The sequence below is a fragment of the Papaver somniferum genome, chromosome 6, assembly GCF_003573695.1.
Source record: "Papaver somniferum cultivar HN1 chromosome 6, ASM357369v1, whole genome shotgun sequence".
Classification (NCBI taxonomy): Eukaryota; Viridiplantae; Streptophyta; class Magnoliopsida; order Ranunculales; family Papaveraceae; genus Papaver; species Papaver somniferum.
In genome coordinates, this window is record NC_039363.1 from 35,834,812 (window position 1) to 35,849,149 (window position 14,338).

The 14,338-nt window shown below is 34.9% G+C and overlaps 1 protein-coding gene across 5 annotated transcripts; it reads left to right on the plus strand.

The window, feature by feature from the left end:
- The first annotated feature begins 3,986 nt into the window (after positions 1-3,986).
- LOC113285584 (F-box/LRR-repeat protein At4g14103-like) lies at positions 3,987-8,961 on the plus strand. Of its 5 annotated transcripts, none has more exons than XR_003328773.1 (3): positions 3,987-4,102; positions 5,247-5,434; positions 5,563-6,850. XR_003328773.1 is itself a non-coding variant. In XM_026534416.1 (3 exons), exons 1-3 carry the CDS (start codon positions 4,592-4,594, stop codon positions 8,859-8,861), a joined length of 1,161 nt encoding a protein of 386 aa, XP_026390201.1. In that variant the 5' UTR covers positions 4,014-4,591; the 3' UTR covers positions 8,862-8,961. The 5 variants fall into 5 exon arrangements, 4 of the variants coding, with proteins under 4 accessions (XP_026390201.1, XP_026390200.1, XP_026390202.1 ...); XM_026534416.1 differs by lacking the exon at positions 5,563-6,850 and adding exons at positions 8,448-8,592; positions 8,689-8,961 and having other exon boundaries at positions 4,014-5,434; XM_026534415.1 differs by lacking the exon at positions 5,563-6,850 and adding an exon at positions 8,448-8,961 and having other exon boundaries at positions 4,014-5,434.
- Positions 8,962-14,338: the final 5,377 nt, after the last annotated feature.

Sequence of the window (14,338 nt, forward strand, 5' to 3'; positions counted from 1 at the left end):
AATATAATGCGGAAAAGAAATAACACGAACACTGGAATTTTTGTTAACGAGGAAACCGAAAATGCAGAAAAACCCCGGGACCTAGTCCAGATTTGAACACTACATTGTATTAATCCGCTACAGACACTAGCCTACTACAAGTTAACTTCAGACTGGAATGTAGTTGATCCCTAACCAAGTCTCAACCGATTAAGGTGTAGTTGCGTTCCTTACGCCTCTGAATCCCAGCAGGACCCTACGCACTTGATTCCCTTATCTGATCTCACCCGCAACTAAGAGTTGCTACGACCCAAAGTCGAAGACTTTATAAACAATTATGTCTCCAACGGAAAAATCTATTCTGATAGATAAAATTTTCTCCCACAGAAATACCTACGAAGTTTTTGTTATGTCTTTTGATAAATCAAGGTGAACAAGAAACAATTGATAATCCGGTCTTGTATTCCCAAAGAACATCCTAGAAATATGAATCACCTCACAATAACTTAATTATATGGTAGTATAAGAAGTTATTGTGGAATCACAAAGAATGAGATGAAGATCTTTGTGATTACTTTTTATATCTTACCTATCGGAGATAAATCTCGAGCCAATCTTAGAGAAGATAATACTCAATACGATAGAACAAGTAAGATCAGAACATGCAACTACAGAGAAAATAGTTGGGTTTGGCTTCAGAACCCCAATGAAGTCTTTACGTCGTTAACCTATAATGTTTTTAGGAAAAATCAAGGTTAAAGGAGAATCGACTCTAGTACGCAACTAGTATCACACATGAGGTGTGGGGATTAGGTTTTCCAGTTGCTAGAATTCTCCCTTATATAGTCTTGAAATCAGGGTTTGATAGCTTAGAAACAAAGCAATCAATATTCACTGTTAGATGAAAAGTTGATTTAAGATTCAAGCTAAGTTTGCTTAAAACCAAAGCAACATCTCTCCACCATTAGATGGTTTTATCTTGTTACACACAAATGAAATATACCTTCATTTAGATATGGGTAATCGTACCTAAACGTGTATATTGAGTTGGCTCAACAATAGTTAACCGAAGTTATCCATATGAACACTTTTGTATTAACCACATTCATCTAACACTTCTAGATCAAATGATAATCAAATGAATCTAATTGTGTTACTCATAGAGTTGTTCAATTATTTATATTCTCATAGAAGTATACAAGACACAATTGAAGCAAAATCAGATTGATTTGAAAGAATCAGATCATAAACACTTTAGCCACGGTTTGCAAAGATTTCATCCCTTAATTTATAAATGTATTTGTTCATGAGTATGAAATCGTACTTAAACTATTTTTAGAACTTACACCAATTCAGTTTACAAACGGGTACGCAAACTTAAGTTCCATACTTTGGTCTTTCCCGACAGTTCGCAAACCGGTTTGCATACTGCCATTCCAGACCTAACTCAAGTAGAACCGTTCGCATACTAGTATGCGAACTGTCCCGGACTTTATCTGTCAAAACTGTTCGCATACTGGTGTGCAAACTTGGTTTCCAGACCTGAATCATACCACAACAGTATGCATACTGTATTATATCCTGACAATGGTTAATTGTTTAAAACTCCCATTTCAATCATTGAAACATCCTTGGAAGACGACAATAGTTGTCTCGCACAAAATATTAGCTTATAAGTAATTTTCAAGTGATCAAATGATCAATACGAAACATTCCGAGTCGACATCAAGTGACTGTCTCACACAAATCATGTAAGATGTTTCAAGGCAATTTTCACATGATCATCTTTTGACTTATTATTTATTGTTTTCCAATTAAACTCCTCAAGAATAATGATGAAAGTAGTTAAAGCAAAAAGCTTCCAACACATATTTCGAGAAAGATATAAGTGAGTTAAACTCAGCTCGAAATATCAAATGTGTATAATATAAAAGTCCATATAGCTATACGAATTAGTCTCAATAAGAGATAGAATAAAATCGACTTTTGAGTGATAGATAAGTTTTAGTCTTCGCATACCTTTTGTTGAAGAAGTTCCTCCAAGCTCTCCTCAGTAGATCTTCGTCTTCAATCGATGAACGCCGTGAAGTCTAAAGATCAACTACACATTCTATCCTAATCCGAGACATAGCTATAAGTAGACTAGAAATCAAGACTTATAATATTGATCACCTAAACTTGACAAACAAGCTTGAGATAACAAAACTTGCGAGTTCGACCGAGCAGTGCTGTAAGATATAGCGAACTGCAAGTTCGGCTGATTAGATAATATAAAGATAGAGCCAAAAAATTATTTCTTTGAAAAACAGAGTCTGGTTCGGCTACTAACTCGATTTTAGAATTAGCCGAACCATATAATAAGGTAAAAGCTGTATTTTTGCCAGGTTCGGGTGATTCGAAAAATGATTTATTAGCCGAACCTTATAAGCAATTTTCCAGGAGGTCTATGTATGCCAGGTTGGACTGATTATATACTTAGCTTATAAGACGAACTTGTTATGTAAGATGGTTCAGCTGATTCGTTATTTAGTTTATATGTCAACCTTTAACTTGGGTTTTTGTCAAAATAGAAGTTCGGTGAAAAAGTATCATGTTTCGAATGAGCTGAACTGTTCATATACGTATCATAACAGTTAGGTTCGACTAGTAACTAATAACCAAACTGTATATCACAAGGAGGTTTGGATGATAATTATAAGCCCGAACTTGCATTTGAAAATTTAATTTTTTGAGGAATTCAACCTATAAAAAGGGCGTTAAACATTATCTAGAAGTATACTTATGCAATATATTCCGTTCACGAGATGAAGATTCCCCTTCGTCATTTGAATCACCCATCTTGAATTACAATAATCTCAAAAATCTAGTTTTTTTTCTTCACTTCTTCTTCCTCTCAACAATCCCAACTCTCTCACAAAACTATGATTTTTCAACTAATATAACACTCACAACTAAACTTAATCAATCATTATTATTGGATCTAATATAATAGTAATATATTTTAAGAAGAAAATTTTACATAAGGGGAGGGTTGGGAGCCTAACAACAAGATGCGCCCCAGTTAATCATCATAATCGTTAATAGTATTAATTATGTAAGGATAGTTACGACATTATCAAAAAATGATGGATAAGAGGTGATGATGTTTTTTCACCTAATGACCTTATTTTGCCTAGCATTTTTAGGGGCCACTTGAAAGGAATTAGGGACCACTAATAAGACAAAAAAAGGTCACCCAAACCTAAATTGAATTTCGTACCGAATAATCGGTAGATAACAATCAAGTTACCTACCAATTATGATTGATGTTCTTAAGAAATGAAGAACATCAACCAGAATCGGTAGGTAAAGTAGATTGCTACCTACCGATTATGTTTCTGCTACTGCAAATCCTAGAAAAATTTCAGATCAATTTTTTTGATTTCAAGCAATCAAATCCTAATTTTGGATCATAACTACTATCATCTATCTTTTTGTTTATTTAACTCGTTTTTTCTTTTTTTATGTTCTATGTTTCAACTTTAAGGTTAATGAATTTTTAGTTTTAATTTTAAACAATTAATCCTTAAATTTTTTTGATTGACGATATTCGGTTTCAATCAAAATTAAAACGATGGATTTTTTTCTTGAATCGGTAGAACAAAGAAGGAGAAGACGAATGTTATGATTACGAAAATAAATGATATAAGTTTAGATTTAGTATAAAGGTGAAGGACAATATAGACAATTTCTATTTTTAAGACATCCATTAGCCATCTTCGATGGATGGGTATAAAAAGGTGGCCCCTAACTCCTTTCAAGTGCCCCCTAAAATTGAATATTTATTTTATTTTGGCACCATTAGTATATGCGTGTGCCTCAAAAACATGACTCTAAACTTAGCATCATCTCAGATTGACAGGTTGTAGTAGGGTTAGATGCTTCGGGCCTTAGACAGTGTTGCCATGCCCATTATAAAAAAAACCCAAATAAAAACCTAAACGCGCTCCCTTGGCTTGGTTTCTCAATTTTCATTTTTTTCAATTCAAATTCATTTTCTTCTTTCATTTTCCCTCCAGACTCCATTGAAGTGATAACTCTGAAGCCACAAGGAAATTCGTCTTCTTCCGATGATTGACAGAAGGTATTTTCGATCTATTACTATGAATTCAATATTTGGTTCTTCCTTGTTTTGATATATCATTTATTTTGAATCAAAAACCCTAATGTGTCCAAATGAAAATCTAGGTTTTTTGAAAGAGATATGATTGTCATTCAGTAATAAAACAGCCTGAAGAAACACCATCATCATCTCTCTTGTTCAAAATCTAGAAATTTTGTCTGATTAATTAGGGAACTTTTTTTAATCCAATAGCCCCTAATATATGTCTGATTCAATAATTCAAAAAACAGATGATTGAGCTCTTTGATTCAATAATTGAAATTAAGTTGTTACTCTATTGTTAAACAATCAGCTGTTTTTGTTATGATCTTAGGTTTTGGACTCAAAAACATAATAATTGGTATTGTTCAAGTGATACAGAATCTTTCATATTTTTTTTTGTGTGTTTTGTTATTGTTTATATGACTATCAAAGCTACTACTGAAGGGGATACATAATTACATATGAAATATGCTTGATGCACCAGATGATAAGATTAGTAATCTACCGGACTCACTAATTCATAATATCCTTGCTTTTCTACACATCACCGATTGTGCTCGTGCTAGCGTATTATCTCGAAGATGGAACTACATTTGGACTGCTATCCCCTCCCTTTGTTTAGGGAAACGGGATCCTAGAAGTTTGCATTATCCCTCTCCTGATGAAACCGAGAAATTCATGGATTTTTTGGATGAAACATTGCATCGTAGTAATTCGTCAAATGTAGATGTAGACAAGTTCAGTCTCGTTTGGCCTCTCCACTTGAATGAAACTCGGCTTCATTCATGGATCACTAATTTAATAAGGGGTAAAGTTAAAATGCTCAAGCTATATTTAAGACAAGAACCACTCTCATATATTCCCCTATCTCTATTTACTTGTGAATCACTGACTTCATTGGAGCTAGGAGTATGGCTACATCATTTCACCTTTCCTAAGTATATCTCTTTTCCAAGACTCAAGCATCTTAGGCTTTGGGAATTTAGGTTCAGTGACGAGTTTTGGAATGAGGAACTCTTTTCAAATTTCCTTGTCCTTGAAGAATTGAGTCTGCCTAAGTGCGAGTTTCGTTTGAGGAATTTCTGTATTTCAATTCCTACATTGAAGCTATTGAAAATTTCAGTTTGGGAACTCAGAGATGGTTCACTAGAATCTGATAATGTTGCAAAAGAAAATGTGTTGTCTAGCTTTCCAGCACTGGTGGAAGCAGACGTTCGCTGTTACGATAAAAAAGATATTGCAGGAATAAATCAGTTACTTCGAGCCATAGCACATGTAAAATGTCTAACTGTCAGTGATCTAACCTTAAAGGTATTCTATTCTTGCTGATTTTTTTTAAAGTACTTAGTTGCTATGTTTCTTTTTATTTTTATGGTTTAATCTCCCTGCGTGCTTGTGACTGATTAATTTGTTGTTATTACCTTGTTATGAATAAATAGGCTTTTCGCTCTGCAAACAAAATGCTGACATTTCACAATGTCAAAATGTTGACTTTATCTGGAAACCTAACCACTGATCAAGGACTAATTGCTTTCCTCAATGCAGTACCTAATCTGGAGTCACTCGTATTTACCAAGGCAAGTGTTCAGTGTTAGCATTTATGTGTTTTGCGCAACAAATCTCCATTTGGTTAAACTAATCTTGTTTAAACTATGTTAAGTCGGATTAGTCTTAATCCGCATTAAGACATGTTTATGGTATTAATCATGCACTAAAAACTAGCTTAAGGTTAATGCTAGATAAGGTTGAGTCTAAGCATGACATGTCTTTTAGCTTGACATGTCATATGAGCCGTCCTTTGTAGCCACGAGGTGTCATTCAACTCATTATGGAAAGATTGGATTGACATGTGGCAAGCATGACTAGGACTTCTTTTCTAGCCTCACAAGTTTTCTTTAAAAGAAAATCAGTTTTCATCCATCAAAAAGTAATGTGAGGAAATAGAAGTTGATAATAAGTCATGAAGGTTTAGGTTTAAGCGTCTTGAGTGTTTTCTATTTCCTTGTACTACAACCTAACTTTGTATGAATCATTTCTAGTTTTTTAGTTATGTATGGTGTTATATTCAGTAAGTTGTTGAGTATGGAATACTAGTTTAAAGTATAATTTCAGCATGTAGTTTGCTTATAGGATGTTTAGTACTTAAACATAAAGATTAAGGAGCTGAAATTCCAACATTCAACTTCTATTTCACCTAGTTATTACATATTCAGCAGCTAGAGTGACTGTATGGATGAAGTTTTGGACTGTTTTCCCTCTAAAGTTGTAGTTCTTCTTGTATGCGGTGGTTTGGTACTTTATGCTTGATGGTGTGGGGCTGAAAATTCAGGACAACAAGTATTGGAGCAGTTGTAGAAGGTTTGTGTATCACAATCAAGGTATTTTCAGATCTACGGTAGTTTTGGACTTCTCAAGATGGCGGTTTTGTTGTAAGAATAGGTCTGAATTTTTCTGTTTTGAAAAATTGTAACTTGTAATAGTTTGCTGCTTCCATTACTCGACTAAGTGTTGCCAAAGTAATGCTTTGAGAGTATGTGGAAGTGGTTTTAATGAGAATTATGTGATTGTGGTGGTTTATTTGATTCATTCAGAAATTGTAAACACGAATCTTGCCCAAAGGTGTTTTGTGTTTATGAAATTTGATGTGAATCAAGTCTCATATGAGTGACAACTTTTCATATGAGAATTTATTCTTAAACTTATTGGGACTCATTGTATGTCGTAATTTCTGCCCAAAGGTGATTTGCGATGATATAGAGTCTTGTTTATGAGTTTAAGATGTTATTGTTTTGCTTATTAACATGTTATTTACTTGGTTTATATTATAGATGTATAAAGTGATAATAAGTATGTGTGTTGTGTGAATTTCAGTGGAATTATGATTGTGATTTTCATTAAGTTTATTCCATGTGTTTGAATCTGAAATTCAGTTGGAGTGATGTTTGTAGCTTGGTTATAGCTTGTTTGGCATCATTCTTACATTCTTGTGAGTTTTGTATGCTTATAAAGTAGTCTCTAGTTTGAGATGAAGCATAGTGTAATAAAGTAAATGGGAATATTATGTTATGGATTTATCATTATATCTGTTTCCTTACTTTTGTAAGGTGTTATATGCTCATAAAGTGGTCTCTGGTAGGAGACATAGTTCTCATTCGATATCATTAATGTCCTAAAGTTCTTGGTCTCATTAGAATACGAGCATAATGCTTAATTCAAGCAAGACAATGGGGATATCGTTAAGGAGAAAAAGCGGGTGGCGTAAGAGCATATGTAGTGCTGCTTGTATGGCTTTAAGCTAAGTCAATAAAGTTACAAGTGCAATTCAGTTGGCATAAGGCTAAGCCAAATGAAGTTTTCAAGTTCAGTTTGGTTTTGGCCTAAAGCTAAGCCAATAAAATGTTTTCTGGTTTGAAAAATAAAATGTTTTACTTGAGAATAATAGACCGTCTAGTTTTATGATTGTAGAAATGTCGTACGCATTTTAAATGTGACGTGTAGGTCTCTATAGTCGAAGGCTAGCGTGCTATTTGACTCAAGTGTGCGGCTAGCATAAAAATTCTTTTATAAAGTTTTTTTAAGGTAAGTTTTGTTGCTTAAACAAGTGGGAGATGTTAGCATTTATGTGTTTTGTGCAACAAATCTCCATTTGGTTAAACTAATCTTGTTTAAACTATGTTAAGTCGGATTAGTCTTAATCCGCATTAAGGCATGTTTATGGTATTAATCATGCACTAAAAACTAGCTTAAGGTTAATGCTAGATAAGGTTGAGTCTAAGCATGACATGTCTTTTAGCTTGACATGTCATATGAGCTGTCCTTTGTAGCCATGAGGTGTCATCCAACTCATGATGAAAAGGTTGGATTGACATGTGGCAAGCATGATTAGGACTCTCTTCTAGCCTCAAAAGTTTTCTTTAAAAGAAAATCAGTTTTCATCCATCATAAAGTAATGTGAGGAAATAGAAGTTGATAATAAGTCATGAAGGTTTAGGTTTAAGTGTCTTGAGTGTTTTCTATTTCCTTGTACTACAACCTAACTTTGTATGAATCATTTCTAGTGTTTTAGTTATGTATGATGTTGTATTCAGTGAGTTGTTGAGTATGCAATACTAGTTTAAAGTATAATTTCAGCATGTAGTTTGCTTATAGGATGTTTAGTACTAAACATAAAGATTAAGGAGCTGAAATTCCAACATTCAGAACTAGCGATTCTCTATACCCTCATTGGATAAGACATAAAATTTAGGATTTCATTGGTTAACTTGTTACATTTGCAGTAATTATTCATTTGGAATCTTATTTTTGATTTCAATTTCATCTCCAGTTAAATACTGCTATAGAGGAAGACAGTGATATAGACAATGAGGAAGACAGTGATACAAACAATGAGGAAAAAAGTGACGAGGAAGATCGTGATGAGGACGACAATGATGATGACGGCGGGGAAGGGGAAGACAGTGATGAGGAAGGTAGGGAAGGGGAAGACAGTGATGATTACAAAGACGATGATAGTTTGGTGCTTGATATCGTGACTAATGGATGTTTGTTTCCACGCTTTAAATCAGTGTGCTTCAAGGAATTTTTTGGGGACCCTAAGGGAGCTGAGGTGGGTGAAACTAATTTTGAAGACCGTCAAAGCTTTGCAAACGATCACTATTGGTTACAAAGGGAAAGGCGAAAAAGAATTTACGGCGGAGATACCAAATTTTCCAAGAGCCTCGCCAGGTTGTGTGATTAAAATCTGTCCTTGCTAGTTACAGTTACAAATTTTAGTTAATTCCTGTTTGATAACAAAGAGTCTGTTGTGCAAGATGAAACAAATTTACAAGTTTTTCTGATACCTGTACATTTCTATATTATGACAGGGAGTTTGAAGGATTCAGTTTTGTTTCCCTTTATTACTCCGTTAACCTTCATTCTTTTGCTGATGGTTACTGGTTAGTTATAATCAGGGCTGCACAAGTACCGGTTGAGAAGACCTGTACCGGAGTGGAATCGAAAAAACCGGACCGGTACCGTACCGGAACCGGTGTAGCCGGTACAGGGACCGGGACAGAAAATGAGTACCGGGATAAAACAGGTACATGGAACGGTTCTTGGCTTGGGACCGGCTTGTACCGGACCATAAGTACCGGTTCATATGATCCGTTCAGATCTTGAGTTATGTTTAATCTAAGCCGTCCATCCTAGGTAAAGAGTAAAGACTATCGTGAGAAGTTCACTCATCACTTAAGTCGTTATTTTTCTTCATGTTTTTCTCTCCAGAGAGCAGCGACAACCCACTCTCTTATCTTTTTGATTCCATCCTAATCGATCACTTGATTCACTTCTTCTTCTTCACCATCTAGTCAGGTAATTCTTCTTCTCCTTCTTGTTTGATTTAGGGTTTGATTATAGATTGATTTAGGGTTTTCATGGTTAGGGTTTTAATAATTTTAACAAGAAGTTAAGATTATCTAATGGGTTCTATACTTAGATTAATTGTAGATTAATTTAGGGTTTTCATTGATTTCTTTGATTTATGTGTTTATTTCAAAATGGGTTTTGGTTTTTGATAAATTTTGATGTTTTGGTAATCTTAGTTTCGTGTATGTTTGACAACAATATCTTCATAGAAATCAACCACTGGGTGGGTTTTGGAAGCAGAAGCTCATTCTGGTCTTCTAACTAGTACTCAATAAAGGTATACCTTATGTTATGAAATCGGTTTCTTACTATTTTAGAATCTTATTTAGGGCTTAATCGATTTCTTACTATTTTAGATTTGCTAATTCAATTACTGACTTAGTGTATGTTCTTGCCAATGTTTGTTAGATGACCACATCAAATTCAACTCCAACTACAAATGCAACTCCAACTACAAATGCAACTCCAACTACAAGTACAACTCAACAAACAGAAGTTGGATCATCCTCTCAAGCTGCATCTCACACAAATGAATCTGAAACTGCAACTCCAACAAGTACAGATGAAGCTGTTGAAGTTGGCGATAGCAAAAAGAAGCACAGCAAAGTGAGATCAATTGTTTGGTTGGAAATGACTAAGATAAATGATGATCTTGTTGAATGTCATCATTGCCACAAGACATATGCTGCTCACAATGACAATAATGGCACTTCTGGATTACGAAAGCATTTGAATAGATGTCTGAGAAATCCTAACAGGAAGAAAGAAAAGGGACAACCATCTCTGTTGATGCCACCCCAAAAACCAGGTCAGGATGGTAAACTTATTTCTCATACTTACAGTTATGAAAGGTTAAGAAGGCGTCTTGTTGAGTGGATAATTACGGATGAAATACCTTTTAGAAAAGTAGAAGGGTCAGGCTTTGTGGCAATGATGCAAGAGGCACAACTTAGGTTCAAGGTTCCAGGACATATGACAATTTATAGGGATATGTTAAAGATGTATATAGAAGAGAAGAATAATCTAAAAACTTACTTATTGACATCTAAGAAGAGGATATCTTTGACAACTGCCACATGGACATCACCAAATAATTTTAATTATATTTGTGTAACCGCTCACTACATTGATCAGAACTGGAAACTGCAGAAGAGAATACTCATGTTTTGTCAAGTTGAAGGCCATACAGGTAATGCAATCAGTGAGAAGTTGGTGGATTTTTTGAAGGATTGGGGTCTAAAAGATGTATTTGGTGTCACTCTAGACAATGTCAGCGCCAACACAGTAGTTATGGATCATCTGCAAAAAGTTGTTACTAGCTGGACAAGATCACCAATTAGAGCTAAATATTTACATGAAAGATTTTCATTTCATATCATTATGGTCTCTTATATTAACTTTAACTAGTATTATTCATACATGTTCATTAATAATCATAGATTCATAATGTGAGACTTGACTGGACATTGAGTGAGTTGAGTTAGAACTTTGAAGTACACTCTGAATTAATGTACGTGTTACGGCATTTTATGTTGCTCCTTGTATGTTTATTTCTTACTGTTGTATGGGTTCTTTTAGTTCTCTGTTCAAGTTTGTTCTAGCCTGTGGATACTGTCATATGTTGGAAGTAAATGTATGATTTGGGTGTTCTTTTTCTTTATATTTTGTGTTTCAGCAGTTTATATTGTTTCAGTTGTTGTTTGTTATAAGGTTTTTTCAGTTCTCATCTGTTTTAGTTTGTGGGTTTTACTCAAGTCCTGTGTTGAAGTACATGCATGATGTGGGAACTCTTTTTCTTTATATAAATGTGTTTCAGAAGTTCATGTCCTGGTTCACTGCTTGTTAGTATTACTTATAGACAATTAGACATAGTTCTGATTCTTCTGAATTTGTGTGTGGTTTTATTCTTATACACATAGTTCTGAATTTGTTAGCATCTTATGACTAATTTTTCTTGATTATTTGTTATCAGGTGAGCTGTGCAGCCCATGTTCTTGCTCTTGTCATAAAAGATGCAGTACGGATCTTTAATGAATCAGTTAAAAGGATAAGGTCAGTTGTAAAATATGTTCTTAGTTCTCCTTCTAGGTATGAAAAGTTTAAAAAATGTGCTTCCCTAGCAAAGGTATATTACAAGAAAGCACTGACTTTAGATGTGTACACCCGATGGAATATCACTTACTTGATGTTAGATGCTGCTCAAAGATATGAAAAAGTTTTGCAATGTTAGCACATATTGATAAGGACTTTCAAGAGAGGTTTATTTTTGAGCAAGACAAGGAATCTGTTTTACCAAGTGATGCTGATATTGAGGAAGTTGTAGCTAGTGATGATATCATGGAAGAAGTGGTTGAGGATATGGAAGAATATGAAGAGGTTGAGCATATGGAAGAATAGGTTGAAGAGGTAGATCCAGCAAGCAAGAACAAGGCAAAGAAGAAGAATAAGAAGAAAGTACGGACGCATGCCCCTTATAAAGAAGATTGGAAATATGCTAGAGGACTTGTGAAGTGTTTAAAGGTATTCTTCGATGCAACTGTGAATTTTTCTGCTTCTACACAAGTCACTACTCATACTTTCTTATGGGAATTGGTATTCATCCATGAACAATTAATTGAATTTAGAGAAAACATAGCATCAGATCCATTTATTGCACGTATGTCTCGTCTTATGTTTGCCAAATACAATAAGTATTGGGGTGTGTATGAGAGAATGGATTCTGTTATGTTTTTTGCTCAACTGTTGGATCCAAGAGAGAAACAAAAGGGGCTAGAATTTACTCTTAACTGTTTGTTTGATAACAATTCGTGGGAGGTTCAAAGAATTATGAGAAAGGTGAAATTAGAATTTCAGGAACTCTTTGATGATTATAGGTTAGTGTATTCAACTCATAAGGAAGGGTCATCTAGTGCTGCTCCGGTAGTTTCTAGTTCCGTTAGCACACAATCTCAAGGCTTCAAATCTAGAATTCAATCAAGGAAGAGACAGCATTGGGACAACCCAAGTTGTGTTGAAGAAGCAAAAACAACAGAGTTAGATATGTACTTGACAGATGTGATGGATGGAAAAATGCGTGAAGTAAATCAAGATGACGACTTTGACATATTGGCTTGGTAGCAGGCTAATGAAAACAGGTATAAGGTACTGTCATACATGGAAAGAGATATATTAGCCGTGCCTGTGTCTTCAGTTGCCTCTGAATCAACTTTTAGCATCGGGAAGCGCGTACTTACTCCATGGAGAGCTTCTATGTCTACAACGACAGTTGGGGCATTGCTCTGTACACAAAGCTATTTACAAAAACCCATTGCTCTTGATCTTCTATGTGATTATGTACCTGATGATGATGGTGAAGATGCGGCAGATACTTATTTAGGTTTTTCTTCTTTTTTTTGTTTTCTTTAATAGTATTACTTTTCTTGTATTGGTACTTACTTCTTGTTTATCTTTTTTTTTTGCCTGTTGCAGTCATAATTGAAAATATCCTAAAAGCTTGAAGTTTATTCCTTGGCTCCTTGCTAAGAAATAGAAGGTTGGTAACTTTCTTTATCTTGCTGTCCTTGTTGAAACATAATTTGGATTCATTTCTATATGAAATTCTCATTGCTACTATGTAATGTTACTAATGTATGGAAATGAATGGACTGAAAATATTCAATCTACACAAATTCAACTGTTGTTAACTAGTTATGAACTTCTTATGTATTTGCTTGCTATTTCTTCTGAACTGGTTGTAAACTTGTAATACACATAGGTTGAGGTTGTGCTATCCTATCAATGGCCTTATTGGAGAGGAAGGTGAAGATTTGTGGCCTAGGATTGCAACTTGCAAGTGCGAGATGTGCAGTCATACATTTTCGTTTGCAATGATTGCATTTCATTTCTTGTCGACCTGTCGTAGACAGATTTATGGTTATGGAAATGTTGTTTATTTTGGATTGTTGTTTTGAAGTTATGGAAATGTTGAACTTAAGTATGTATGCAACTTGAACCTATTTTGGATTGTTGAACATTGAACTTATGGAAATGTTGTTTTATATTTTGTAATGTTTTTCGGGTAAAAACCCGGTACCGGAGGTACAGGTACAACACCAGGTACAGGTACAAGTACCGGTCCTCAAAAGGAGGTACCGGCCAACACCAAGTACAGGGACCGATTCCATAAGAGAACCGGGTCATACCGGACCATGTGCAGCCCTAGTTATAATTGTATTTGCCCGTTTTCTTTCAAAAATGCAAATGAAAGAAAACGAGCTTGGGTATGAGCTGGGTTTTGAACCCAGGATTATTTGGAAGCCAATACCAGTAGCTGCTGCGTCAACACCAAGATCTGGAGGACCTTGAGTATGAGCTTCATATTCCCCCCACCCCCACCCAAAAGAAAAACAAAAAACTTCTGGAGATCTTACTGGCTCCGACTTTCTCTGAAAATATCATCGAGAGTTTCTCAGCCTGATTCAGTCCGTCAGAAGAAGAAAGCTTTCAAGGATTTCTGTATTGTTCTCCTGTCAGTCGTCAAATTTCGCAAGTTAATGGAACAAGTTTCTGACGTCCGGGCCATTGAGGTTTTGATTATTGCTGGTATTTGTGTGGGGAATGAAAGATGAAGAATCTACATGCAAGTAATTAAGAACCAGAAGATGCATATACCAATCAGAAAACAATAATAATACAGTAATTAGGTACTTCTACTAGACACTTCATTTTAACTAAATAAATTAAAGCAACATCAGATTAAAAACGAACACCAATTAATTACTTAAGTAACTACAGCTGGGAAGATACTACTTGCTCTCGAATACTTTGTCT